This window comes from Toxotes jaculatrix, chromosome 8 (assembly GCF_017976425.1).
Source record: "Toxotes jaculatrix isolate fToxJac2 chromosome 8, fToxJac2.pri, whole genome shotgun sequence".
NCBI lineage: Eukaryota > Metazoa > Chordata > Actinopteri > Toxotidae > Toxotes > Toxotes jaculatrix.
In genome coordinates, this window is record NC_054401.1 from 11,640,346 (window position 1) to 11,667,530 (window position 27,185).

The window sequence follows — 27,185 nt, forward strand, 5'->3', positions numbered from 1 at the left end:
AACTAATTGCACACAATGTGATATGTTCACAATCACATCATGGAAAAAGGTGTTTGGCAAGTATGGTTTACTTTTTTACTAGTTGCAATGAATAGTGCACTAAGAACATAAACTGTGAATATATAGAGAAAATAGTGAATGTTTTATCTTCTTTACCAGGAGAGGGAGCCTAGAAAAGACCAGGAAAACTTGTGTCGGCACAATTTACCTATAAACATACCTGAGTTGGTGAGTGACTATGATTTGTGCTTGAATTCTAATTCAAAGGCTGTTGTTTCTCTTCTGTCCGAGACTGAACAAAGTTTCTCATTTTTTATCTTACCGGAAACATTCTCTTTCAGCTCATGATGGAGTCTGCTGTTAATGTGCTGGTGTCCCAGTTCAAGGCGTTTGCTGGCAGTGATGGTTCCTCTGACACACTGAGCAGAGACGAGTTTCACAGACTGGTCACATCAGAGCTCCCTAACTTTGTCAAGGTAAGGACTGGGTTGACAAACAACAGTCATGCAGTGATAGACTTGAGTTTTGTTTTGTTTTGTTTTTCCAGGAAATAGCTCACTCATAAGGGTGGGTTCATACTGGAATGGGAATCATCTGGATGCCACATTGGCTCTTACTGCTTTCACCATATAATTAAGTGTTAGTCATCATTCTTTAACTTGGGGGAAGTCTCTAATGCATGTGGTTTTGTTGTACTTATGAGTCAAATAACAGTACTTGAAGATGTTACTGTTTTCACTCCTTCCTGTGACTTACATAGCAGGATATAATGTCTCATGTTAGCACATAAACAGTGAGTTTGTTTTAAAGAAAGAGTTGGCAGAGATGTCAGAAGTCTTGCCTTGTAGTGGTCATGTTGTCTTCATTCTGCCTGTTTAACCAGAACACAGTGGTAGAAAGTAACAGATCTAGAGGGGCCTAAATAAAGAATGCCAGGCTGCCTCTTCCAAATGTGGAAAATTCCATGTGTTTCTACTAACATGAAGAGTTGAAATAAACACAAGGGCCACTAGATGGTGACAGAGTCAAAGATCCTCGTGCCAAACCACTTCTGCTGATGTTATTTGTTAACTGATGTACAGTGCCAGCGGCGCCAGCCTGTCTCATCTCACCACATTCATACATAACCAGTAATATCAAAGAACTGGATCGTCCACTGTGGCTGTCAGGGCTGTTTTTCATATTTGATATATGTATCCTGTTTTCCTGCAGAATTGTTGCAACCCTGCAGCTGTCGACCAACTTATGAGCTCATTGGACAAGGACAATGATGGCAAGCTCAACTTCCTAGAGTTCTGGCAGCTGATTGGACATCTTGCAAGCAAGCATGGGGGGTTCAGCCAATAGAGTGTCCTCAGATACTCTGTTACAGTTCTACATGTCTTACTGACTTGTCTGTCTGCCACACAGTTTGAAAAAAAAGGGAAATTAGCCAAATGGAAAATACCCTAAAGTCTATTTCAGCTGCTCAATGCTGTATTTTTATCAGTGGTCTCCTTGTCTTTTTACCCAGTTCTCTCACCAGCTGCTGCCAAACTGGCACACACTCCGTCACAAAATACTATTCAACAGTTTCAGCAGTATTAAAACCAGTCCAGGCAGTTTCCTACCACACACACACACGGACATGCACTCACAGCTGCTTGTGCTTACAGGTCTGCGCGGGTGTTGAATGGGAATGTGTATTGTCTGAAAGCTGAGAGTGGGTGTATAAGCATTATGTATTCTTGGCTTGTCTGATTCTTGGAAATGTAGTGTTTGTCATCTTCCCCCAGGAGACAAACTGAGGTGTGTGATGTTGGCAGAGCAAGACTTTTTGTTAAAACTGGTTATAAATTAAAAAATATATATTTTTAAAAAATCAAGGCCTTCTCAGGCCTTCTCAAGCCTTCGCTTGTTAATCTGCTCTTCAGTTTCCTTTCTAGTATCCACCATCTTTCCATTCTTTGCACTAATGAGTAACGTTTCAGGGTGTGGCTTTAATACATGTTTGTTGGGAAAGCTTTGAACGCTTGGACACGCGTCCTTGAGAGAAAGAGGGCGCCAAAAAAAAAAAAAAATGCAGATATGGATGTTCTAATATTAAACAGATAGACTAAGAAACTGGGGAAAACGTATTAAACCACATTATAAACACTTGTTTACCCTTTTCCTGACCAGTAGAGATGTTTGTAAGAAAATGTTGCTGTCTTGCTCAAGCTGCTCCTCTTTGCGCATTCCTTCTCTCTCAGGCACACGCCCTATGACAATGAAAAAAAAAGTTGGCTGGAGTGAGAAGCTAAATCACGGAAAAGATATGTGTTGCTGCTTAATCCAGCCCAAGACAGAAGAGGAGGATCTCTGAGACAGACAGAGAGCAGTTGCTGAGATACTTTCTTGCCTTTTTGTTCCCTGTCCTAACGGTGAGTCTGGTTTATTATGATTATGAATTTTGTGCTTATTCTTTGGATACTTTATTTTAGTAGTTGTTGTTTTTATTCTCTTTTTATTTATGTATTATGTATTGATTGATTGATTTTTGATGACTCCAAACTTTTTTTTTTCTGGGCAAACTCGAAAATGATCAGTTTAGCCTATTTTCTTCACTGTGTCATCAATTTTGTATAATTTGCGAGCGTCTCTATTGTCATTACGCAGCTTGGCGGCCACAGGGATCGGGTTCTCCTTCTTGGTAATCTAACCCCAGTCCCTTTACACTTCAAGAGAAACCGGAGTCTCGAGTCACGTTTACTTATTTATTTGTTGTGTGTCAGTCCTGCTTCTGGCAGCTCTACAAATTGTCAGGATTAGTTAGGGCTAAATGTAAATGTGGCACACGGGGCAAGCCCTTGACATCTCTGTTACGCACCATCCTGACGAGCTTTGGCATGCATATGCACCGTGGCCGTTATCGCCCCGTTAAACAGTCATAGTGTGATCATTGAGAATGTCAGTCCGATTTGGCTCTCATCAATCTGAATTATTAACGTTATGATTAGACTCCGGTAGACTCGAATATCTTCAACCTGGTGTAGTCAATGACGCAGAGGAGACAAAGCGACCTGGGGCGATGACAGGTCACATGCTCTTTGGGCGAGCCGGGGGAAGGGGGGGGGGGGGGGTGACAGTACCTACCAGAGTGGAGCTGGTCGGTCAATAATCAATAGTCATGAACTATCGGGTGCCAGCGCAGAAAAATGAACCGTGGTGGTCTGTGGTCATCCTAAGACTCAAAAGACTTTCAGTGTGATACTGAAGATTGACTATACCGACATTTTGTGGCAGCTCGTGTCTGATGGAGGGGTGGAGAGGGGTGGAGAGGGGTGGGTTGGGTGGGCTATGTGGCCTTACCTGACTTACCTGCAAACTAGTTTGTACTTGTCAAGCCTATTTAAAGTTCTATTGTGATTGGAAACCTCTTTTGCAAGGGACACCCATCCAGAGAAAATATAAAATCAGGGCACACAGATAAAACACATAACAGTGCAAAAATGAGCTACAGAGACAACAGGAGTCATTTACCTTATAAGTAAAAGAAAAAAAGATCTTAACTTCTGCCAGAGAACCAGATTCCTCTTTTTCACCATATTAACATGAAACATTTAATCTGAACTAGTTAGTGCAGTAGTTGCCTCACAGGGTGATAAGATTTATCTGATGGATTGTAAGTAACAGGATAGAAAAGTAGGAAAAGCGTACAATTACTAATCCTCATTCCTCTAGTCCTTGCTTTTTTCACTAAGGTATTTCTGGATAGTTCTGTAAGTTTAGGCCCTTAAAAATATACAAAAATTGGATAAAACCCTTTTGATAACCTGGTCATAACATACACATATGTAACTGGTGACAATGTGTTATATTTAGATTATAATCACTGTCAACACACTGTGAATCTGAGTGCAGTACATGTGCTCAGAGGTTATAGGAGAGCTTCATGTGTAATCAGCACACCCCCCCAGTGAGGGCACCTCTTACTCTTGTCAGACAAACCCTACTGTGTGTTCCTTTCTACCCATTTGTAATTCTGTGGCCCCGATGTCTCCAGTTCTGACCGAAGGCTTCTTGGTTTCATGTTCATCTCATTACACTCGTAAGAGACGCTAATAGATGGCAGCCTGTCAGGCTTTTTGATAAATGGCCTCTATAGATACAAACACACACCGGCACTGGTCTTCCTGCTCCTGTGCTGCTGTTTGTCTTGTAGAGGGTGTTCGGTAGGTGTTAGGACAATTATAGTAACCTATTAAATAATGATGAACAGCATGCTGATGACAGATGCTCTTTTGTATGTAGGAAAGAGTTTGTGTGTGTGTGTGCACCGGTGTGTGTGCAGGCATGACAGGGAGACATGAAACAAAATCCAGGTTTTGGGTGCCTGCTCTCACTCACCCAGTAATTAGGTTAATGCAACAGAAGTCCTAATTGATGTTGTTCTTCTTTAGATGTGTGTGTGTATGTGTGTCTTTCTGTATGTCTATCTGAATGTCTTTGTGTGTGGGTCAGCGCACGTAGGTGCATAGTGTGAGCATCGAGGTGTGACATCTGTGTCAGATGGGAGATTTACCTGCTTCTACGGTTACTCAAACAACATCACCCCAGGCACCCATCATCATTACCCGTCCTGTGGCCACCTCTGCCTTGGGGTAGTTTCCAGTACAACACTGACAGTCCCGCAGCAAGGTCTCACCCCACACAGCTGGGATACTTATCAACTTTACTCAAGTATCTGCAGCGTTAATTCATTCCTTTTATTTTCTGTGAGCAGTTGCTTTGGAAATCTTGTTTGTTGAGGCAACAGAAAGCCAAAAAGGGGCAGAAACGTAAAACGACCCCCCCCCCCCCTCCCCAAGGGCTGGCTGAACTATGTCAAGATACTTTGGGTTGCGCATGCGGTGGCTGCACTTTTTAAATGTCATAGTGTACTGTTTTCTGAAATAGTACAACTTGTGTACTGATAGATGGCAATCAAACTGTTGGCATGTCCCAGGTCCAGAAAACATACTATCTCTATACAGCATATACTACATATTAACTGTATAGAACATATGCTAGCAGACAAATTGTCATAATAAACAGTTTTTGCTGTTACTATACAAAAAAAAATCTTAACGAACAGGGAATGGTAGAATACTTAAAATGACGAATGTCAATGTTAGAATGTCACTGCCAATTAAAGTGTTACCAGATCTGTTTTACCACATCACATGGAGAAAGCAGAAGATTTTATTTTTATATATATACACACTTATATATATATTGCTTTCCGAGATCTTCCTGAAGTTTTCTCATCACCACCCACAATTTAGTTTCATTTTTTGCAGCTGTGAGTAGTTCCTCTATCTACAGCAGGCAGTTGTCTTCACATTTGACGTTTTTGTCACTTCTCCAGTTTGCACAACACACTCCATATTTGTTTGTGTGAATGTGCGTGTATGGAAAAGGGATGTAACAATTGTTTTCGCGCTGCCTTTGGCTGACAGTGAAAGCATAAATGTTGTTCTGGACATCCTGGTACACTCAACCGACAGTAAGCAACGAGTGACATGATATCTTAAATCTGCATGTCCCCAATGTTCAGCCGAAGACTTTGCTTCACATGGCTCTTAGATTCTCTCAATAAAAGCAACATAAGATGTTTGCATTCATGCTAGTTTAATCAATTAATGCTTGGCTGACTGGCTGGGTGATGTTTTCCTGCTCATACTTGAGCACAGTATGCAGTGTATTCCTACAGTGTGAGGGGAGGTGTGCTGTAGCAGACGGGCAGCAGGCGGTAATCTGAACCTGTGGCCTCCCGCTCACTTGTGGGGGATCAGATGTCCACCGTCAGAGATCACAGCTCCCATTGTGTTTACCTCAGAGACTCCCCTCCTCTTCAGCCTTCCATCACTCCTCCTCTCTTGCTCTGTTTACTTTGGAGAGCCTCCAGGCTCAGTGCATCTCCCCCACTGTTTCCTCCCCTGCTCTTTTTCTATGCTGACATCACCTGTGTGTCTCACCTTTCTCGCATGTTTATGTTCAGATGAACTATCCACACATATCCAATTCAAATACAATTTCAAAACAACAAATGTCCTGTTGTCACTGATGCACATTTACGGCTTCAGTGGCAGACAATTTTGCATTCTTAATTACTATTGTAACTCTTTTTATAACAATAGTGTACTTCAAATGTGATCATTCAATTTTCCACCAATATTTTCGACTGTTTCCATAGTGCGTTGCATTTCAAATTATGTGAAATGTTTTACTGGTACTCAATTTAGATACATTATAATATATGATATGATTGCACATAATTAATTGTGAAGAATCCCCAATCTTAATCAGTCAGCTGTGCACAAGCATTCCAAGGTTATTGTGCACATTTCTCCTATTTGCAATGCAAACAAATGATGCGCTAAATAACTGAAATAATCCTTTTATCCACCCAAAGCTCAATGTAAATGTAATTTCATATTAATAAAATTCATTGGAACTGTTAGTGTAAAAAAGGACAGGAACTGGTAACCTAACGGCATGATGTCTGAGTGTTTGAGATATGGCCATATCTCTTCATGCCACTTTCCACCCTCAATTCTCCTTTTTGTCCTTGCCTGTCTCTCTTTAGATATGGAGTCAGCCATTGAAACGCTGGTGAAAACGTATTTCAAATCTGCCCATGGGAAGCAGAACCTAGATGGGAAAGACTTTCAGAATCTGGTAAAGAGAAATCTCAGTGGCATAATGGAGGTAAGGACCTACATCATTGTTTGCTGTTTTCTAGCACCCTAAGATGTAAACAATTAATCCATCAGCACACAGGATCTTTGTTTTGGAAAGTGTAAGTATGTTACTGCTAGCATCAACATTTCTTGTTTTCTTCTTTCTATCTTTTTAAATTTGTACAGGATGCAAACAGATCCTCTGCCATTAAGGAGATGCAGCGAGGACTGGATGAGAACAGGGATGGAAAGGTCAGCTTCCAGGAATACCTCAATCTGATTGGCTACGTGGCTAACTGCACCAGTCAGCAATATTGTGAAGCTCAATCACGCGGATCGTAAATGATTGTGAAGCTTCAGTGTTTGGTGGATCAGCAAGTTAACACCCTCTTTTTTGTGTGCATACCTTATAAGTATCTTTTCTCATTTCCAAATGTGTGTATTTTTTCATGACAGTCCATAATAATTTTTAACCATTTAAACCTAATTTTTAATCCAGCAGTTCGATAACGGTCTGAACTACACCTTCAAGTTTGTCCAGATCAGTCTTTTATTTTTTCAGTTACATCATACTGAGCTCTACTGTTAAAGACACATTGAAGGACTCTGAGCTGGGATTGTCTTTTTTTTATACCAAATATACAAAAGATACTTTCTGCATTTTCGAAAATAAAAGCTTCATGTTAAAAAAGTAGTTTTTCATAAGTGTTTCATCAATGAGCAAGCTGTTGACTTCCATTATAATTTTGCTGTGAAACCAAACACAAATACTGTAACATATACTGTGGTTTCCTTGACATGGTTTGACACTGACCCACAGGCTCCACTGCAATGATACCTGCTCCTTCCATAACTACCAGCAACACTTGCTAAATTTAGCTATGACATCCCTGACTGGTCAAACTCAGCAGCCTTTAGATGCATCAACTATTGCAACCAGATCCTGACATACAGTGTGCTCTTCCTATTGTGTGCCATCCTCCACTCTGCAACACTATACATACACACATATGGTGCATACAAGCGTGCACACTATGCTACCCCACAGCAACAAGACAAAAACAAGAAGATGCACTTATAGCACTGTGATGGTGGATTCAAATATGCATTTCATGACATCTTGCAATGACAGTGCTATTTGCATTAATTTTGATGTTGTTTGCTTTTATAAGTATGATCTTCTAGATCATTAATTCATGTGTACATAATTATAGGTGTGTCTGTCATTTATTTTTAGTCTTCATTTACTTTTCACGCCCTTTGGTTTTCACTGTATCCATCATGCTTCTTTAAGAATGATGGATAGATGACCTGAACTATTTAAAGTACGTTTGCCAGTAAATGCTGCACCTTTTTTGTACGTTTTTTTGCATGCATGTAGTGTGTTTTGGAGCTTGAGGAGTGGCTGTGTTTGTGAAAGTGTGCATATGTGTGTGACCTTTCATTAGCATGTTTGCCTTTGTGTCTGTTTTGCAAAGTCTTTGTATGGGGATTTCTCTGCATGGCTGCCAGGTGTGATGGCTCCATTCATCGCTGCTACTCTAATCCTCCGGATACAATATCAGGCATGACACCCCTCACCCCACCCCCTCCCAGTAAACATCTTACCCTCACACCTACCAGAATACCCTTTTTGCTGCTGTAAATCAGACACATTATGAGACTTCTCAAGTTATTCGTATTTGTCTTGGTACGGTATTTATTTTGGCACTCCCCCCAAGCCTTTCCTTTGTTTTGACTTGAAGTATAATTGTTGCACAACAGGGTAGCAGGATAATCCACAGTCACAATAGTCAGCTGTAACATAATAAGTAATATGTCATCATCACTGCACCACAGCTCATTTGGCAAAGGAAATGCTGTTGGTCTGGTGCTTATCAAAGTATGAATGTTACTGATTCTGTGTCTCTCCATCTCACTATTTACACTCATTGGTTGCTGAGTTACTTGAGTTCTATGCAGGCTGATATCTGAGAATAATGAGAGTGCATTTAATATGTACCAGGGTACTTGCAGTGTGTCTTGTGGTCATAATTTACTTTATGTCTTGCTGTAGTTACAGTACAATTAGTGCTTTCTGTCACGGTGTCATCTCTGACAGAATGCAGTGGGGGGCAGGTAGATCTTACCTGTGTCTGTTCAGCAGATAGCAGGTGTCTGATGCGTAAACAGAGAAGGAGAAGAAGGGGGGTGGGGTGGGGGGATGGGAAGGAGGAGAGGAGCAACAGGTGGAAGAAGGGAGATAGGAGGAAGGGAGAAGTGGGATGGGTGGAGTGAGGGATGTATTTAAGACCCTGTCCTCCTCGTCCTCCTCATCATTGCTATCGTCTTCTCACTCTGCACCTGACCAGCAGGCCAGCACTCGCCCTCCACTCAGGTAAGAAACAAGAAAACTGTGTCTCTGCATTTCTCAGAGGTTTTTTCTGACTATTGTTACTTTCAGAAGTGGATTGTGACGGGTGAAGCTAGTGTATGCTGTTGTCTCTAGGTGGACTGTCTGTTCAAAGTCCTTGTGCAAATAAACAACAAAGACAGGAAGAGCTTTCTGCTTATTCACTGATAACTTATGGAATCTTAATTCATCTTGTTATCTGGACAACAGCGTGATAAGGCTGGCTAAAAATGTCTTTCTGATTGTCTAAGTTTTTTATGCCACTGATTCATAAGAACTTGGGACATTGTGGACATGGGGAGAGGCTGATGTCAGAAGTGATTGACAGCTCGGAAAAGTCTTCACAGTTCAGAGGTGAAGTAGGTTCAGGAAAGGCAAGGGCTTACACCTGTCTCTGGTGTTTTCTGCCATCCGGCAGAGCTAAAGTAAAAGCCAGATCGGTTTCCTTCTGTGTGTCCTGGTTACAGTTCCTCCACTGCTTCAGCTGTTTTACCAGCTTAGAGTTTCACTCTTATCAGCTGGCTCACATGTCCGGCTGCTGACTGTGTCCTGACTCCCAGAGGTCCCCTTCACTGGGGCAAAGCAGCAAACAGACCGAGGATAGCTTTATCTGTAGAGAAATCTTATCGGGACCACTGGCAGGGAGGAAATAGTCCAGATGAGGAAAATGTTAGCACAAACTTGACTGTGGGACTGTCTGACACTGACAAATATCTTCTGCTGTTACTAAACAGATTTGCTTCAACACCATCAGTTTGCAGATATGTTACATGCTATGCATTTTTATTCCTGCCTTATCTGTATATTTGTCTGTCAGCCAATCTGGCAGTCTTCTCAAAGACAGAAAAATCATGCGCACATGCAACTGTGTATGAGAAAGTGCAGCAGAGAGAGGCTTTAACCTGTAGTGATTTGCAGCCGACTTGTCCTCCATGCTTGAGAAAGACGATTTTGCAGGCAGAAGTACTGACTTGGACTGCTCTTTCCACCTCCTCCTACTCCCCTTTCTCTTTTATCCTTCTCTAGAATGTCTTTGCCCAACTCAGAGAACGCCTCCACCCTGGAGAATGCCATGCAGCTCATGATCCAGACCTTCCATAAGTACTCTGGAAATGAGGGGGACAAATATACACTGAGCAGGGCTGAGCTCAAAGAGATGCTCACCGCAGAGCTTGGCAACTACCTTGGAGTAAGGATTCAGACACTACAGATACATACTAGTTTCATGTGTATGAAATAGATCCATCCTAATTTCTGTTTTATTTCCTCACACATGCAGAATGCCCAGGATAAGGAGGCAGTGGATAAGGTTATGGGAGATCTGGATTCCAACAATGACGGGGAGGTAGATTTTACCGAGTTCATCATACTGGTCGGCGCACTTACTGTAGCATGCAACGACTTCTTCCTGGAGTACAACGACAAGCCAGAGAAGAAGAAGTGAATGTCCTTGGCACAGAGGTGCTGACTCTGCAAGCCACAAGGTCCAGGGAGGAAACAATTTAGCAATAAGCAATAAAAAGGAAGTTGCCAGCCTCCAAATTAGAAAGCCAGGGGAGATGAACATCTTGATATGGACTTCATGTGCACAAATACACACACAAACACATCTAATAGTCACTCAAGAAGTAAATGGTGGGTGTTTGTGTATTTGTCTGGAATGTCCTATCAATTCATTAAAAACTGTACTTACTGAAATGTGAAAATCTGGAGAGTTTAAGTCAGTTTCAACACCTGTCATTGTTGAAGATGTGAACATACCTCTCTTTCTTTCTCTTTTCATGCATTTTGTAACACTTTCAAACCAAGGAATGCCCCCCTGGAAAGAATAAATGTGACCTTTACTCAAACAATGCAATGTTTGTTGTGCTTTATTACAGCAGAGGAGGGGAGTAAGAACACATGATGGGCAGCAGGTGGCAGCAAGAGGCCCTCACTTGTATCTGGTAGGGCTGACAGAGGATTATTCCATTAGCTTTAATTTGGTTTGAGGCAGATGGATGTGGATTTGAAATAGATTACTGTTTGGTCAATCACTAATATATCAATGTTGCAATAATATTTATTAAATGTACAGGAGGTTGCGGTTAACAGCACACGGTCTTATTGCAAAAAAGTCAAACAGTTTAAATGAACAGGTAGTTTTCCTGTTTTTACAGCAAAAATAATGAGAGCTTGAAATGACCTTGGCTGGGACCTACACCCACGATTGTTTAAAAACCCTGCTTCCTAAAAGAAAAAAAGCATTATGTAAGTCTGCAGGCATGTGTATGTGTCTGTGAGCATATAAAAAGGAAGCCGCCAGCCTCAATATTAGAAAGCCAGGAAACATTTCTTTCTTTCATGCTATCCTGTGGTGTAAGATTAATGGGAAGTTCGGGAAATACAGTACAGACTATACAGACTATAGGTTATGTGTGTGTATGTAAAAACATGGAACACAGACACATGCTTTGATTAATCTGAACCTACAACCTTTATTGGACTGGTTTAGGTGTGCACAGGAGCAGATTTGAGAGTCAGGAAGGAGAAGGTGAGAGATGGGGGAGGATAAGGAGAGAGGAAGTGAGAAGAAAGGAAGGCGAGTGGAAAGGTCAAAGAGAGAGAAAAGAGGGTGGACAGCAGCACTTTGTCCGTGTGGAGCCGTGCAGCCTACAGTTTTCACAGGTCTCTGATAGGCTTTTCACACTTGTTTGGGATCTGCTGGGGATCCCCCTGGGTAATCCCATCCCCCAGAGACAGAAAGAGAGACAGAAGAGACACAGCTCCCAGTCCAGTCCAGTATAGAGCTGAGCTGCAGACTTGGCCACATGACTGTAAAAGGCTGGGGAAACTCACAGCGAGTGACAGTGTTCGAGGATTAGACAGCATTTTTTTCAGAGATTTATAGTGGCTTTACTATGCAGAAACAACACTAACAGTCTTTTGTCTCTGCCTATCCTGCTTTATTCCTCCTCACTATCTGGATTGTGCTTGCTCTTGTGGTGGTAAAATTTTTCAGTCTGTTAATCCTCAGCTGCTGCGTCATTATAAAGTCAAACACATTTATACTCCCCAGCATCATGTATTGCCCCTTTCTTAATCATTTATGTTAATGATTTTGTATCTATAACTTATTGCCTGATATGACTGCTTCAGTGTTGGTCATGTTGTCAATTCTCTCTTGTTTGTTGAAAATTGAATGAATCCACTGCTCCCTGTGTGTCTGAAAAGGGCCTTTCGCATCTCGCTCGGTTGACAGGGAACCTGGGAAGATTGTGGAGCAAATCAGCCTTTCCATGATAAAAAAAAAAAGAAGAAAAAACTGCCCTAAGGAATAGGTGTTTAGAGAAAGTAGGTTATCATTATTCTATTTGGACTAAATGTCAGAAATGTGTTTGTTCATGGAAGACCAGATAAGCAGGAGAGGGCTGGAGAGAGCTTGCCAGAGATTAATAGAAAGGGTGGGACACACACGCACACGCACACGCACACACACACACACACACACACACACACACACACACACACACACACACACACACACACACACACATGTATACATATACTCTTAACATTACATACATGAACAGAATCCACTGCAGAAATAGGTAAGAGAGGACAGGAGGGGAAGGAGAGGACAGGAGAGGAGAAGAAAAGAAAGAAGAGAGGAGAAAACAATGTAAGGAGGAACGGGTGAGACACTGTCTTACTCTGATCTGATAAATCACAGCAATGACAGAAAATAAGCAGTCGTGAAATTACATATTAATACACATAATTGCTTAATCCCCATGATAAAATACCCGTCCTTCCATCATTATTGATTTACATGTAACTTTTTCAAATTCTGGTCTTCGCCTCAGAGCTCTGAATGCTCCATCTTGGAGAAATCATATTCCACTGAAACATCACATAGGAAGTCTTGGCTCGGATTCCTCAATTTCTCAGGAGCTCAACTCATCTCACTACAGCAGCCGCTCTGGCACAGCAGGCGGCTGCTGTTCTCTACTAACTGTGCACAACTCTCTAAGCAAAAACACTGTCCATGCATTATCTATTACTTTATCCCTTTGACTTTCATCTAATGATGCGTCCTGGATCTTTCTTTAGTATAAGGACCCTTTATGTATTTTCCCTCACAATCTGTTGCTTGTACACATATTGTGTTAGTGTGCGCATCACAGGCTGTGTAGTACAGTTTATATCACATTCTTGTTATATCTATACAATCATACAACACACCGTAGCCTCTCTATCAGCAACAGACCCTTGCATGAACACATAGAGAATTTTTAATAATATATACTCAATGCTATACTGTGGTAAGCCGCTATGCTATGATAAAATATACTGAATCAGTTCACTGATGTAGTGGGTTTCTGAAAAATTAAAACGAATGTATAACAACCTTGATGTGAACCTCCCTTCCCTTTCTGATTAGCTCCTACTGACATGAGTCAATACTGTGAATGAGTAATGTCATAGTTGAAGGCGGGCATGTCATGTGTCAATTAAGCAGTCAGCAGCAGGCGGAAAGTGTCAATTGGCTGGCGTAGGGTTCAACAAGGAGCAAATCATAGCATCCTCGCTCCCTGACTGGCTGAAGAGGAGGGAGGGACATTTCCACCAGAAAGGGGAGGTCAGTCCATTAAACATCTCGACAAAAACTGCAGGTAAGAGTATAATGGTGTTTTCCTTTTTTCTTCATACAAGAAAAACTGTTGTTCATTGCAAAAAACGTTACTATAAAGGTAATGGGTGTGATTGCTGTTCAGTTCCAGTTCTGGTTCCAGTTCCATAGACACAATAAAACCCAGACCCGCCCCCTCCCTCCCCAACTCTGGCCCTTGTCCTGCTGTCCTGACTGGTCGGGGGAGCTGGCAGTCAGCGTGTTCGTGGCCGGGGGATGGTCAGCCTGGCGAGCTGGTGATGGTCTTGGCTGTGTAATTCTGGAAGAGCGGCTGCAGGAACATGCCCATTGTGCCAAACACGCACACAAACACAAAGATCCACAGGAAGAGGCGGTCAATCACCATGGCAACATACTTCCAGTCCTCGCTCACCTGTGCATGAGGACGGAAAAAAGGGGTGTGGGATGGGGTGAAGAGAAAGATTAAGGTGAGCAGAATCACACTCTCTCATATCCTCTCATTCCCATTCTCTCTCTACCTATCTCTCTGCTCTTAACCATGCTGAGGGTTAATGGAGGTGAAGGGTTAATGTGAGCGGAGACTTGTTCTGCCACAAAGCGCTGATTAGGTCCAGCGCGAGTCAAGGAGGAGGAGAAGGACATGGGAGACAAGAGAGAGTGATGGAGGGCAGAGAGACAGCGGGTGTGCTGACACTGTAACCCCAGTGATGATGACTTGGGGAGGACAGGGAAGAGGGGGAGGGGAAAGGCTGAGACAGGAGAGGGAGGATTTTAAAACAGTCGACATGGCGACGGGATGGTAACTATGGCGATGATGGACAGAATTACAGAGAGATTATTCCCATGTCAGTTTCTTTCATTCCAGGAGAGAAGCCTAGTCTCCTCAGATGCCTTGAGGAAAAGCGATAAAAAGTGCCACCCTCACCCCGCTGTCTTGGCTCCTCCATCCAGCGTTTTTCCACTTGTACTCCTTCTCTATGCACACGTCATGCCGCTGCTATAATTGCATGCCTGTGTTGAATATTCAGAGGGCCATGATTGCGTCACCAGATCTGTCTCTTTTGCTTATGTTCTGGTGTAGTCCCCCATGCGTTTCAAATGGCAGAGCTAAACGGCACGGCTGTACAGCTCTATCATCGCTATAACGTGATATGGCACTGGGAGGACAGATCTGTGCTGCTCAGAATGCTTTTTATGGTTACTAATATATTCCCATAAAATAAAGTGATTTATGCTATGATGTTATCCACAGTTATGACAAGATAATATTTTATTTTAATAGGGAGAAGAGCCGAGCGACACATTGGCAGCCTGAGATTATGACCAAATTTATTTATCATAGATACAGTATATTAGTATTAAAGCATAGGATGGTAAGAAATTGCACAGCAGTAAACTGCAGCAATAAAGGATTTACTGGCAGCATCACCAGCATGTATATTTTACTTTGTGTTCAACTTAAGAAATATAGATGTAAATATAATTTATGTGTTTATTTATTTAAATCTACATTCATGATTTTTTTTCACTCTTTAGCTGCCAAATTTGCTCTACTGTGTTTACTAGCTTGTTGCTGTCTTTGTCTGTCTGCTGTTTGGCACCACACAGGTAGTATACAGTGAGCTGGAGGCCGTAAAACAAAAACGACAAGCTAAAATAGAGCTTTTTAGCTTAAGGTGGCTGAAAAGTAGAACTATAGAGCTGAGGCAGGTGACAGTTCTCTGCAGGTTTATGACTATGACTGTAGGAAAGCCCTCTTTTGCTGGAGTCACAACATCATAGTGTTTGGCCGGCTCTATTCCAGCACTTCAAAGGAGGCCCTTACCCTCCTCTACAATGACCCTTGTTAATATAAAACATATAACTAAACTAAACAAAAAAATTATAGCTACTTTAAAAAATTAAAAAATATTATATTTCTTTCACCTCTGAAAGTATCTTTGATTAGACTCTTAACAACAGAATGTTTTTTATGTTAAAAAGTCTAGTAGTGGTCGGTCTAAGGGGGCAACAGAGATTATTACAGTCATTTTGTAAATGGTATTACACAGTAAATATACAGTGACACTCACACTTTGATCATCATCCTCACTCTTCATGTGGTTGGCAATGAAGCGTACTCCTTCCACAGCCTCCTCGAAGCCTGGACATGCTTGAGCCAACAGGGCCTGAGTCAGAGCAGGACCTCCTGCTGCTTGCTGCCCCCTTGGCAGGTTTCCAGAGCCCCCTTCCCTGCCCTCCCTCACCCTGTTCAGACCATCCATGGATCCACTTCCTGCACCTCCCAGTTCCCCTCCAAACTGTTTAACAGATGCTCGGTTCACATAGCAGGTACAAGGGTCACTGTCCTCTTTGCCGAATACCCCTGTGGAGGTTGCCCCTCCGTTACCTCCAGCACTTCCCAACCCGAGACCCACCATCAAGGCTCCTGCCTCCCCACTGCGCCCACCCTCCTTCTGCTCCTGGGCCCTTCGTCTTTGGCGGAGCCGCTGGCGCTCGCAGCTGTTCCTAGGCTGGCGCATAAAGAGCAGGGCAGGAAGCTTGTTGAGGAACACCAGTTTAACCCAAGGGGGCATGGTGTGTGTGGTGGGTGAGCGGTGGTGCACATTGAGCACACACACACTGGTGACGATAGAGAAGGTGACCAGGACCATGGTGAACATCAGGTACTTCCCCACTAGAGGGACATCCAGTGAAGTGGGTGGTACGATCTTGGAGATCAGCAGCAGGAACACAGTGAGAGCCAGCAGCACTGAGATGCAGAGCGTCATCTTTTCTCCGCAGTCTGAGGGCAGGTAGAAGACCAGGATGGCCAGAGAGGTGATGAGGACACACGGGATGATGAGGTTGATGGTATAAAAAAGAGGCTTCCTGCGGATGATGAAGTCATACGTTATGTCCACGTAGGTGGGGTCAGCTGGGTTCTCGTTTCGTCTGCCTGGCAGGGCGATGATGTCCCACTCCCCGCTGGGTGTAAAGTCATCCATGCTGGCAACATCAGCACGGAGCACCAGATCGATCTCGGTGCGGTCATAGGTCCATGAGCGGAAGCGCAGTGTACAGTTCTGCTGGTCAAAGGGGAAATGCTTGACCTCGATCTTACAGGCTGACTTATAGATGGCCGGGGGTAACCAGAAGATGCTGCCGTCGTAGGAGACCACTGCATTAGAGTAGAACGACACCTCGTACACCCCATCAGCACTGAGATACAGGGTGAGAGAGATGATAAAGGAGAGGACAAAGACAAAAAGAGGCGAGTCAGACATAAACAAAAACCTTGCAGGGATAATTTAATTATTTAACAATTTTGTAAACATAAAATTATAATGTGAGGCCTGAGTCTGATGGACTGTGGGACATGACGCATCTTATTATGCACTCAAGTCTCTGCATGTAAAGGTTCATTACAGAGCTCTAGGACACACACACACACACACACACTCTGAGGTGTCTCAGGGCAGCAGGCTCACACACACCTGCTTACACAAACACAAGGAACACAGGATCAAATGAACACGGCGTCTAGACAGGAAACCCAGCTCATAGGTCAGACTGAGTCGAGTTAAACAGCTCAAATTAGACACTTTGGTCAGAAGTCCACGAACAACATAAAACCTGTGGATTGAATTTCCATTTGACTCCAAATTTTTATCAAAAGAACTGATTAATTACTGCTAATTTACTGCTATTTACTTACTCGTGTACATTCTCAGAAACAACAACTTCATTACAAAATCAAATTGAGACTCTAGTGCTGCCATATGCAGAGATAATCCTCCTGTTTAAGTGACTGACAGTAGTTTGTAGCGATGGAGAAGACTTGGAGGATAGCGTGTCAACCTGGGGTACGCGGGATTAACGGGATCATTTTATCCAGAGTGAGGTGGGTCAGGGATCTTTTAATCTTTAGTAAAGTAAGGACTAAGGAAAGAGGAGAAGGCCAGACAGATCACTGTACTCTGATGAGCTGATTTACATACTGTAGGCTGACACTCAGTTTCCATTACATTAAGACAAGTGGTCTACAACATCTTTAACTGCCTCAGACATACAAGCAAATTCTAATTAAAAATTAACAGATCAAGTTTCTGTTATACACATGAAGAGTTTTGTGTTTTTGAACGCATTACGGTGGAACACAGTCCATTGCATTGAACATAAATTTGCATTATTTTACACATCATTTTGTATCCATTTGCCATGTAGTTGATATTAAACAGGCCAACACTTAAGTCTCTCCAGAAAAGTCCCAGACTGATTATCAGTTGTTTTTAGGTAATTTGATCAATTGCACATTTTGTCAGGCATCTGTACCACTTCGATGCAACTGCTACTAAAGTGGATCCTGCATCATAACCTTACCTTTTGGTCCTGCCCTGTAGAGACTGCTCCCTGTGTCAAAATATAATTTTAAGACTTAATTAAAACTAGATTTCTAGTTTATGCCGTGCTCCCATGGTGGATATTCCTCGGGAAATTGGTGTTTAATTAAATTACTGCGAAGTATTGGAGTTGGTTTCTGAGTTTCTGTGTACACTGTACCTAATGGGAACTTGAAGGTAACAGGGTGCACAAAGGGTTCCTGCGCTGAAGGCACGGCCTGTAGGTGGCAGAATCAAAACTTAAAGCTACATAGTTTAGTTCAGAGTTATGTAAATCATACTAGATGTCATAGATATTTTTGAATTTAACAGCCAGGGATGGCCCTGAGTGGAGACTCTAAATTAAAATGCAAAGATACAGTTATTCATCAAGCATCTGTGCGTGCAAAAGACTTTTACACAACCCAGAGAGAAAAAAGAGCAGTTTGTGTTTGTATGTGTGAATTTATTTGCAAGTGCTTTTTATCAGTTCACTGTATGCATCTACTATATTTGTATGCATGTACTCCGCATGTATATCTGGTGTGTAGTGCAGATGACTCCATCTCTAAAGTGTCTCATGAGAGCTGGAGATACTGTATAGTAGTGTAGCATGAGTGATATGAGCAGATTACAGGGGACATATTCAGTCAAGTGTAGCGGGCCTGCAAGTATTACGCGGTTAAACTTGGGGCATTTCATCGATGTTCTTATCCAAAGTGACTTACAGTGGTGGCAGCTGCATCATCGCACCAGGGAGTTAGCTTTAAAATATTATCACTTTAAAATGAGAATTGTATGTGCTTTTGTTGTGCATATTTATGGAGCATGCATGCTTTCATGAGCCTGTGTGTGTGTGTCTTCTGGGAGTCGTCTGAAGTGAGGACAGGACAGCGAGTGAGTGACTCACTTGTTGTAGAGCACCACGTCAGGCAGCCAGATGTGTTTTGAGGGCAGCCTGACCTTCATCATTCCATCAAACTCCTCCGGGACCCAAGTCAGACGATAGTCCTGCCACTCCTGAGGGCCAATAAAAACACAGTGCTTAGTCACTCATCAGCCTATCACACAGCAGCAGGAAGACATCTTGTGAGGAGTAGAGAGGAGAAAGTCCCTCTGTCCATCTTTTCATCTGTCTATCGGTCAGCCGGTGGTCAATATGACACATCAGAAGCCACGTAAGCCTGTGGAACATCCTGTGCTGTCTGTCCTCACTATGCTTACATCACATTTTTAACGATAAGCCAATGAGAGAGAGAGAGAAGAGCTCATGTCAACCCTGACCCCGAATGGTCTTTTAAACACACCCGGCCACAAACCAGTCAGCATGATTAAAATAGCATCTAAAGTAAGGCTGTTCCCTTGTGTGTGTGTGTGTGTGTGTGTGTGTGTGTGTGTGTGTGTGTGTGTGTGTGTGTGTGTGTGTGTGTGTGTGTGTGTGTGTGTGTGTGTGTGTGTGTGTGTGTGTGTGTATGTGTGTGTGTGCGTGTGCACATATGTGTGCATCAGCAAACATCTCTATGTCCTCTGTATAACCTTGTGTAAAAGACCAGCATTATCTTGTTCTGTATGTTGTGGTTCAGTCGCTGACATTGCCACACTCAAGTCTCTGTGACCTGTAACAGCAGCCCCTGTCTGGCTCTTTGACGTTATAGCCATGTTGGAGCTGTAAAGCCCATGCTAGGTCGTCTGCAGTAACTGTGATGCATTATGGTCATTACAGTTTGTCTTGGCTCAGGACAGGTGTCCTTGGCTCCCCTGCTTACAGACGGCAAGGAATCCATAGAGCACTGATGGCCATTCTACGCTCCGTTACATGTCATAAATCCTAACTTGCTCAGGTGCAAGTGTATGTGTGTGTGTGTGTGTGTGTGAACATGAGAGAGACGAATGCATGAGGCCATGCACAATCCAATCAGAAATACAGCGCCCGTGATGGTGACATTGCACACAGAAGGCTGTTAAGAGAAATCTCATCTGTTTCATTCATTGATCTAAATTTACATCCAAACTAAGCATATGTATCTGTAATTTGTTCTAACACCTGCCTTCAAAAGCAAGCACATATGTTGATGATGTGTGTGGGTGGATGCTCTCATATACCTTGTGCGTGTGCACCTACATTTTCTACCATGGTAAAGGACTCAGCTGTAAGTATTACAAAGAGCCAGCCATGTAGAAGAGGGTCACGGTTCAGGCAGAGTCACGTTATTCACAGGTTTCACAGGGTGAGGTAATGGTAGAGCTCATCCAAAATCACAAAATCGACTGAGAAATAAAGGTCCAGCATTTGTGCAATGCGCTTTTGTTATCATCAGTTATTTGTGTTTTGGATGTAAGGGAAAATAAATAAATAAAGAATAAGCCGTGGTTCTTGCTCATAAATTTCAACTCAGTTCTCATATTTCTCCTGTCAGATTTTGGGTTTTCGAGGACATGCATTGTTTGATGTCTCTCTCACTGTCTGACACTGTCACCAGTCTTGTCAAATCTCAGAGCTGCTGCTCCACATGGGGAGTAGAGGCAGGATTAGTCCCTGCCAGCCACAGAACCAGTGAAACATATGGAACACAGAGATGCATCTCCAGTGATTGGACCACTGCTCATATGATGTGGTCTACTGGTATGATTACACCATGGCACTGGTTATATAATGTAAACCAGCATGTATACTGTGGTATATTGTAGAGCGTATCATTCGCTGTAGTACATGACTACCTTTCAGGTCCCTAGTGATTTGTGATTCACTTCCACTGACCTGAGTGCCACACTGCGAAATCTAAGGTAAAACCCATCCTAAATCAAATCTTTCAGTTATTGTTTGGTCTATATTTCAGTAACCTTTCTATCTTTGTTTCTCTCTCTCTCTGTGGCAGAATGAGAAAGATGAGATGAGAAAAAGAGTGGGAAAATCTCACCTGCGTTAGCCAGACATTTGTGGTCATCACCTGCTCTCTTTCATGCTGCAGAGGAAGAAGACATTTCCAACTATGAGTGAAAGGGTATGTGATTCATTACAGCACTTCCAACTAGCTGCAGGACATGTGATTGATAGTTTTTTTTTTCTGGAATAACATGGATGCAGTAAGGCCAGGATACCCTGACTCTTAGTTCATATAGGTTGAGTCATCCTTTAAAAACAATGGATCCAACATTTTGCAATGTGCAACTTTATTTCACCCTCCTGCTTGGTTAATGCAAATGTCTTTCAAACTCCATGTCCCAGTTTGTGACCCACGCTGTCTGTTAAAAAAAAAAAATGAAGACTTCAGTCTCACAGAAAGATAACCCTGATTATGTCATCTGGATTAATTTCTCAGACTTTAGAAAGCTCCTCCAGAGCCACAGAAGACATTATACTGTTAAACTGTTTCATAAGCTGAGTAGTATTGAACATAATGAGTCATAATCTTTAGGTGTAAAAATCACTGGAATGACCCTTTAACTTACACAAAGATAAACTAATATATTACTACCGAATTTTGCTTTGAGACAGCATTAAGTACATTTACTGTAAGTTATTTGTTCTTTACTTGAGCATTTTTTTCATGTTTATTTTTTTATATTTTTACTTTTTTGTGCAGCTTTTCTACTTTTATTCCACAACATTGCAGAGGGAAATATCATACTTTTTACTTAACAACCTATAATGAGCTTTTAAACAATGCACTGCTTAATTAAAACCGAAACCAGCCCACAATGGATGCATAGTGTGCAGCAGATTAAGCAAGATTTTGAATGCAATTTACTTGTAATGGAGTATTTTTTTTAACTTTCTTTCCTCAAAATTTCTCAAATGTGTGTAATGTGTAATCAAAATAAAATGATGAATATCATACTGAATCATCCTCTTGCTGTGAAAGGTGCACATAGCACACAAGCCGAGACATGTACACACTCACCACACTGATGAGTTGGGCCAACGACACCATCAGCTGCACAGTAACCAGCTCAGAGCCATTAGTCGCAGGACGGATCAGTTTGTTATAGTGGGCTGGGTTTAGGAGATGCTCCACCAGCCGCTCCTCCGTGTCTGCCCCCAGGCCCCCTGTAATGAGAACACATTATCATCATCATCTGCCTCTCTCTGGAGACAAAAAAAAAGTTGCAGTCATCTGTGTCTCTCTTGGCATTTGTTAAAAAGAATTTTTATCATATCGGATAAACTGTACAAACATACAGGAGCAGGAAATCAGTGACACTGTTGAGTTTCTATGTTTGCCCACTGCTCTCACTCCCAGCATTGAGAGCTGCATAGTTATCCATGTGTATTGAGAACGCAAAGCCTTTGAACCATGGAATTACTCATCACTGCCGGCTGGAGCACGTCAACACAGCTCCATACACACTTTTTACAAGATCTGACATCATCAGAATGAGTCAACCAGTCTGAATGTCTCTATCGCTATCCTCTCTGTCTCTATCTCCTCTGCTCTGTCTCTATCTATTCTCCTCTGTCGTGTTGTGCTTCTCCCCAACTGCCAGTCTTTTGTAGCTTTGGGTTATTTTCACTCCATCTCTCACTTCCCTTCCCCTGTCTCTTCCCTCCCGTTGCTCCCTCCCTCCTTCCGTCTGTAGTCGTATCTGTGTGAGTGGTCGAGTTTGGGCAGAGCTGTCACAACACCACACACAGGAGGGGCACGATGCATAGAGAAAAACAACTGTTCCGCACTTCGTCCTTCCTTCCTTCTCTCCTGCTATTCACTCCCTACCTCTCTGGCATCTGTTCGCTCCTGTGCTACATCTTTTCCCTCTCACAATTCCCTCACACTTTCCCCCTGAAGATAAACACAGGCTGCTTACTGTTAACTTGGTCCCAATGTTGTCAAATTCCAACCTGCAATTTTAGAGGCTATTAGTGGTGCAGGAAAACAAACATGCAAAAGCCCATGTTGGTGAAATCAGCACAAACTCATGCTATATTTTATAACTAAATATATAATTTGAGATGAAAGCTTTTCATTTTCCATACCATGGATTTTATCACCTTTATCACCCTCTTTTAAATGCATCGTCTACATAAAATTAAAAAGAAACTGAGTGAATTAACAACTGATAGACAAACTAAAATTAAGTCAATAGTTGATCCCTGGCTCCAACTTCTCAAATGTAAGGATTTATTGTTTTTTTTTTTTTGTTTGTTTGGGGTTTTTTTGTTTTGTTTTATGTCACTGTAAACTGTAAACTGAAGCTTTAGAAAACAATGATCTGCATTTTTCTGGCATTTTATAGATCAAATAATTGAAAAAAATAATTGTTGGATTAATCAGTCATATAATAATCTAGTTTCAGCCTGAGTTAATAGTACACAGAAAGTACTTTTACAGATATCTAAAGGTAAATACAATCAAAAAGCAGAACAGGTATATTTAAGAGAGGCAAAAATGTTTGGATTGTCAAATTACTTATGTAAAATATAGAAATGGTAATTAAAACCTCTGAATGTGTCTCCTCTCTGACATGCTGTCCTCCCCATCTATTGCTCCCTTGATCTTCACCTCCCCCTCCCACCCTTCGTCTCGCCCTGTAGCGCTGCTGTGTTCACTCAACAGGAATGATAGCCTCTGTCTCTGGATCAATGAGGACTCTATTCATTCCCGTAAACTCCACACGTAATTCCTCACTCCCCCCCCCCCCCCCCCCCCCTTTTTTTTTGTTTAATTGCCTTCTCTTTCCTGCATCGCATCTATTCCATCTCATTTTCTTTTACACGTACAAAATCTTTATGCATTTTTCCATCATCCGAGCCGTCCATATTTTCTTCTTTCTCCCCTGACTGTCTCTCTAACTCTCCCCTTCCTGTTATCTCCATCTCCCTGTCGCTGACAAACACTGTTCGTTTATTGCCCCTTCCCTCGCTTATCCGGCATCATCAATACATGGCCTGTCAGCACATGTGTAGCACTCTCACTGTTTATTGTGCACGAGTGCCGGTTTGCTTTTTTATGTCTACATGTGTTTGTGTCTTTTTGTGTGCACATATTCATGAGGGAAATAAGCATTGCGGTCTGTGTATGAGCCATATGAGTAACGTATATTATTCCCAGAACACAAGGCAATAACACTGTCGGATGAGCCAGAAAGCTAATACAATACACTTAAACAATGATGAAGCAGAAAACATCCATATTTTATCAGCCAAGCCCATAATGTAAATGGCAGTTTCATGCCTAAACTAACCAAATAACAACTTAAACGTCTTGCTAAATTGTCAAAGTGATATTCAGTTATTATTTTTTGTAAACACAGCTTGTCAAAGAACTGCAAAATTATTTTTGTTTTATATATTACATTATGTTTTTATCAAGCACCTTGAAGCATCTGTGTTTCAACTTGAATGTATGAAGAAGAAGGTTTTGATGCAGGGTCACTGCTTCAAAGCTCACCAAACTGACCCCAGCACCTCAACCAAACATTATAATAGGTGAAAGCACAAATGTTCAACGTGACGAGTGATTCTGGGTTTTTCATTTTAGATGACAAAGCCCATTTTTACAATGAGCCAAAACAAAGTTTGAAGCCAAAGCTGATTAAATGCAAAATAACTCCTGTGTGCACTTATTTTAAAATGTCAATCCAGACTTTGCCTGTTTTTTCTCTGACCTTTGCAGTACATGTCAAAAATGTGGTCACAAGTTTCACAACAGACCAGTCATAACATGGTGAAAATGGCATGTTTGCACATTTTCAGGATTTTCTCATGAACTACTACAATTAATCCAGTAATAAAAGTCTAGAACATGTACCCATCTATATGTATTTTGATGCAAATCCAGGTTGAGATGCAGATTAAAAAAAAATATATATATATATAATTAATTAATTAAAAATTAATTATTCATTATTTATTATTAAAGTAAAACAACAAATTTAGAGGACTGTGCAGTCTTGGCTTGTATCCGCTCACTGAATCTTTTTATTTTCTCTTTATTTTTAGTTCTACTAAAATATTTGCACCGGCTTAGGATGAAAGTCTAGACTAATATTTTACGGCACTGAGACAAATTAGAGACCCAAACAGAAAGATTTAGTCTATTCTGGTTTTTCTTATCTCGATAACAAGACTACAAAAACATCCACACTCTCTGCTCTGATCACTGCGCAAACATGTTAACTTGGCTGCTGCAGCACTTATTAATGCTTCTAAACAAAGACTGATCGCTCTCTTTCTTTGTCTCCACGTACGACACTCCGTCATGCTAAAGGCCGGGCTGAGTGGTTGTAATGTTGCTGGTATAGCTCAGGTTGTATTCTGGTTGTTTTCCAGTGCAAATATTGCAAACTTAATGTGACACTATGAATATTTCAGCAGGGCTCCCCATTAGACCCTGGAGCAAAGGAAGTTACACACCACCATGCACATGCAAACACACTGACACAGCACAGGAAGAGATGAGATGGCAGCCATGTTTCACCATGTTCGATTGCTTCACATTTACTATCATTTCTCTTTCCTTCCCTCAAATAGCCATTGATCTTAGCATGGAGGAAGTATTAGATTTTAATCCTGTTTTTGGTAAAATCTGTATTTACAGCAGCTCGTTTGATTATACTGATTATGATCCACCGTTAAATTTTACAGCATCTGTTGTCTGTAGTTTATAACGCTACTTAGAGGCCAGAGTCCACACAAGCCATAAAGACAAATGTGGAGAAAATGAGGGCGAAGCGAGAGCTAAATTGAATTATCCCGCTAAGACTATTACAGTGATGATCTCTATTTATACTGCTCGCTCAAATGAGAAAAGGTTGGAGGGAAAGTAGGGACGCTCTCTTCTCTCCTCCCAGCGCTCTGCTAAAGAGGCTTTTTGGCTGCAGCTGGGACCTTTTATGCTGAAATATTCTTAAATCAATAATGGAGAGATCCATTGATCTACTGGCAACACCCAATTGGCTCTGTAGTGCCCATAGAACTGAGATATTAATATTGATCCTCCATCCAGCCGCAATATCACAGCACTCCAAAAACAAAGCCATCCCACTGTGGACTAACTGAGGGCGGAAGCTTTATTGCTGCCAAATTCAACAAACATCCAAGTCGAGAAAAGTATGGCCAGTTGAGTATGTGCTTTTGTAATTACTAATAATGATGAGGAGATATATTTTACAATGCTTTTAAACAGTTTTATGCCTATCTATTTTTTTTTTGTATCTGTTTCAGCTTTGTAGGTATTTCTATTCTTATACACAACACCATAATCTGAATACTAATGTTACTGTATTCATAAAGACCCTTTAGTGAAGCAAATATTGTGTTCTTGTTGCTGAAATTAAAAATTTTATGGATAGAAACATAAAGAAACACAAGCATGAAATATTAAATTTAACTGTGATAAATGCATAAAGAAAACAACACAAGGTTAAAACACTGACATGTAAATAAAATGTGTCAGACTGTGATGTAAGATTTGAGTTAAAAAGAGGCATTTGCAGATTCCTCCAGCATATCATTTTATAGCCTAATATTAAGTCAAGTGATTAGATGATTAATCGAATATTTGATCAACAGAACACAAGTTCTATAATCGATCAATGTCTTCTTCTTCTTCTTCTTCCAGCTTTGTAAATTTGCTGACTCTGTTTTACATCACTGTAAACTGAATATCTTTGAGTTTTGGTCTGTGTGGACTCAACCTTGAGTTCTATTATATGACATTTTACAGATCAAACAATTAATTGATTAATTTAGAGAGTAATTAACTGACTAATGAATGATGGAAAATAATCCTTGCAGCCCTGATAAATGTTCAGACACAAGCAGAGAGCTTTGTTGAGGAACTTACCTCAGATATCTTTTAACTGTTGCTGTTTAGCAATAATATATAATAATAGTTTTATATTTAATTTTATAGTTATTGTTTTCAATACAGATACGCCATAATCTTTTAAATTGTTGTCAGTCTATTACCAAAAATGCATATTGTGTGGCTAAACATTCTTCCAGCCATAGAATAAAAATGTACTATTTTATGTCAAAGTCAAAATTTTAAGGTATTCAGTGATGCCATATAATACGTCCAGCTACATTTTTCCATGTAAAGCTGCACCTTAGGTTTTAATATTTTTAATATGTAAGTGTATGACTGATATTTCCTTGGTGAAGCACTGGGACCAGA

At 41.5% G+C, this 27,185-nt stretch overlaps 3 protein-coding genes across 3 annotated transcripts; 2 read left to right on the forward strand and 1 right to left on the reverse strand.

Moving 5' to 3' along the window:
• Positions 1-171: 171 nt before the first annotated feature.
• On the forward strand, positions 172-1,852 carry LOC121186260 (protein S100-A11-like). Its single transcript, XM_041044946.1, has 3 exons — positions 172-228; positions 342-476; positions 1,213-1,852. Exons 2-3 carry the CDS (start codon positions 345-347, stop codon positions 1,345-1,347), a joined length of 267 nt encoding a protein of 88 aa, XP_040900880.1. The 5' UTR covers positions 172-228; positions 342-344; the 3' UTR covers positions 1,348-1,852.
• A 7,129-nt stretch (positions 1,853-8,981) lies between these two features.
• s100t (S100 calcium binding protein T) lies at positions 8,982-10,908 on the forward strand. The gene is made up of 3 exons (XM_041044527.1): positions 8,982-9,060; positions 10,102-10,264; positions 10,355-10,908. The coding sequence occupies exons 2-3, from the start codon at positions 10,103-10,105 to the stop codon at positions 10,517-10,519; spliced, it is 327 nt and encodes a 108-aa protein (XP_040900461.1). The 5' UTR covers positions 8,982-9,060; position 10,102; the 3' UTR covers positions 10,520-10,908.
• Positions 10,909-13,967: 3,059 nt separating this feature from the next.
• Positions 13,968-22,121, reverse strand: chrnb2 (cholinergic receptor, nicotinic, beta 2). The gene is made up of 5 exons (XM_041044126.1): positions 21,972-22,121; positions 20,988-21,032; positions 18,980-19,089; positions 15,781-16,909; positions 13,968-14,120 (listed from the first exon to the last, which is right to left on the reverse strand). The coding sequence occupies exons 1-5, from the start codon at positions 21,999-22,001 to the stop codon at positions 13,968-13,970; spliced, it is 1,467 nt and encodes a 488-aa protein (XP_040900060.1). The 5' UTR covers positions 22,002-22,121.
• Between the last annotated feature and the right edge of the window lie 5,064 nt (positions 22,122-27,185).

Excerpts from the sequence above, each read along its gene's own strand:
- LOC121186260 (XM_041044946.1), top strand. The coding sequence starts at position 345 with ATGATGGAGTCTGCTGTTAATGTGCTGGTGTCCCAGTTCAAGGCGTTT. Across the intron at positions 477-1,212 it reads AGCTCCCTAACTTTGTCAAG|AATTGTTGCAACCCTGCAGC; the intron begins GTAAGGACTGGG and ends GTTTTCCTGCAG.
- s100t (XM_041044527.1), top strand. The coding sequence starts at position 10,103 with ATGTCTTTGCCCAACTCAGAGAACGCCTCCACCCTGGAGAATGCCATG. Across the intron at positions 10,265-10,354 it reads AGCTTGGCAACTACCTTGGA|AATGCCCAGGATAAGGAGGC; the intron begins GTAAGGATTCAG and ends TCACACATGCAG.
- chrnb2 (XM_041044126.1), bottom strand. The coding sequence starts at position 22,001 with ATGGTGTCGTTGGCCCAACTCATCAGTGTG. Across the intron at positions 21,033-21,971 it reads TGGCCCAACTCATCAGTGTG|CATGAAAGAGAGCAGGTGAT; the intron begins GTGAGTGTGTAC and ends CTTCCTCTGCAG. Across the intron at positions 14,121-15,780 it reads GTGAGGATGATGATCAAAGT|GTGAGCGAGGACTGGAAGTA; the intron begins GTGAGTGTCACT and ends CCTCATGCACAG.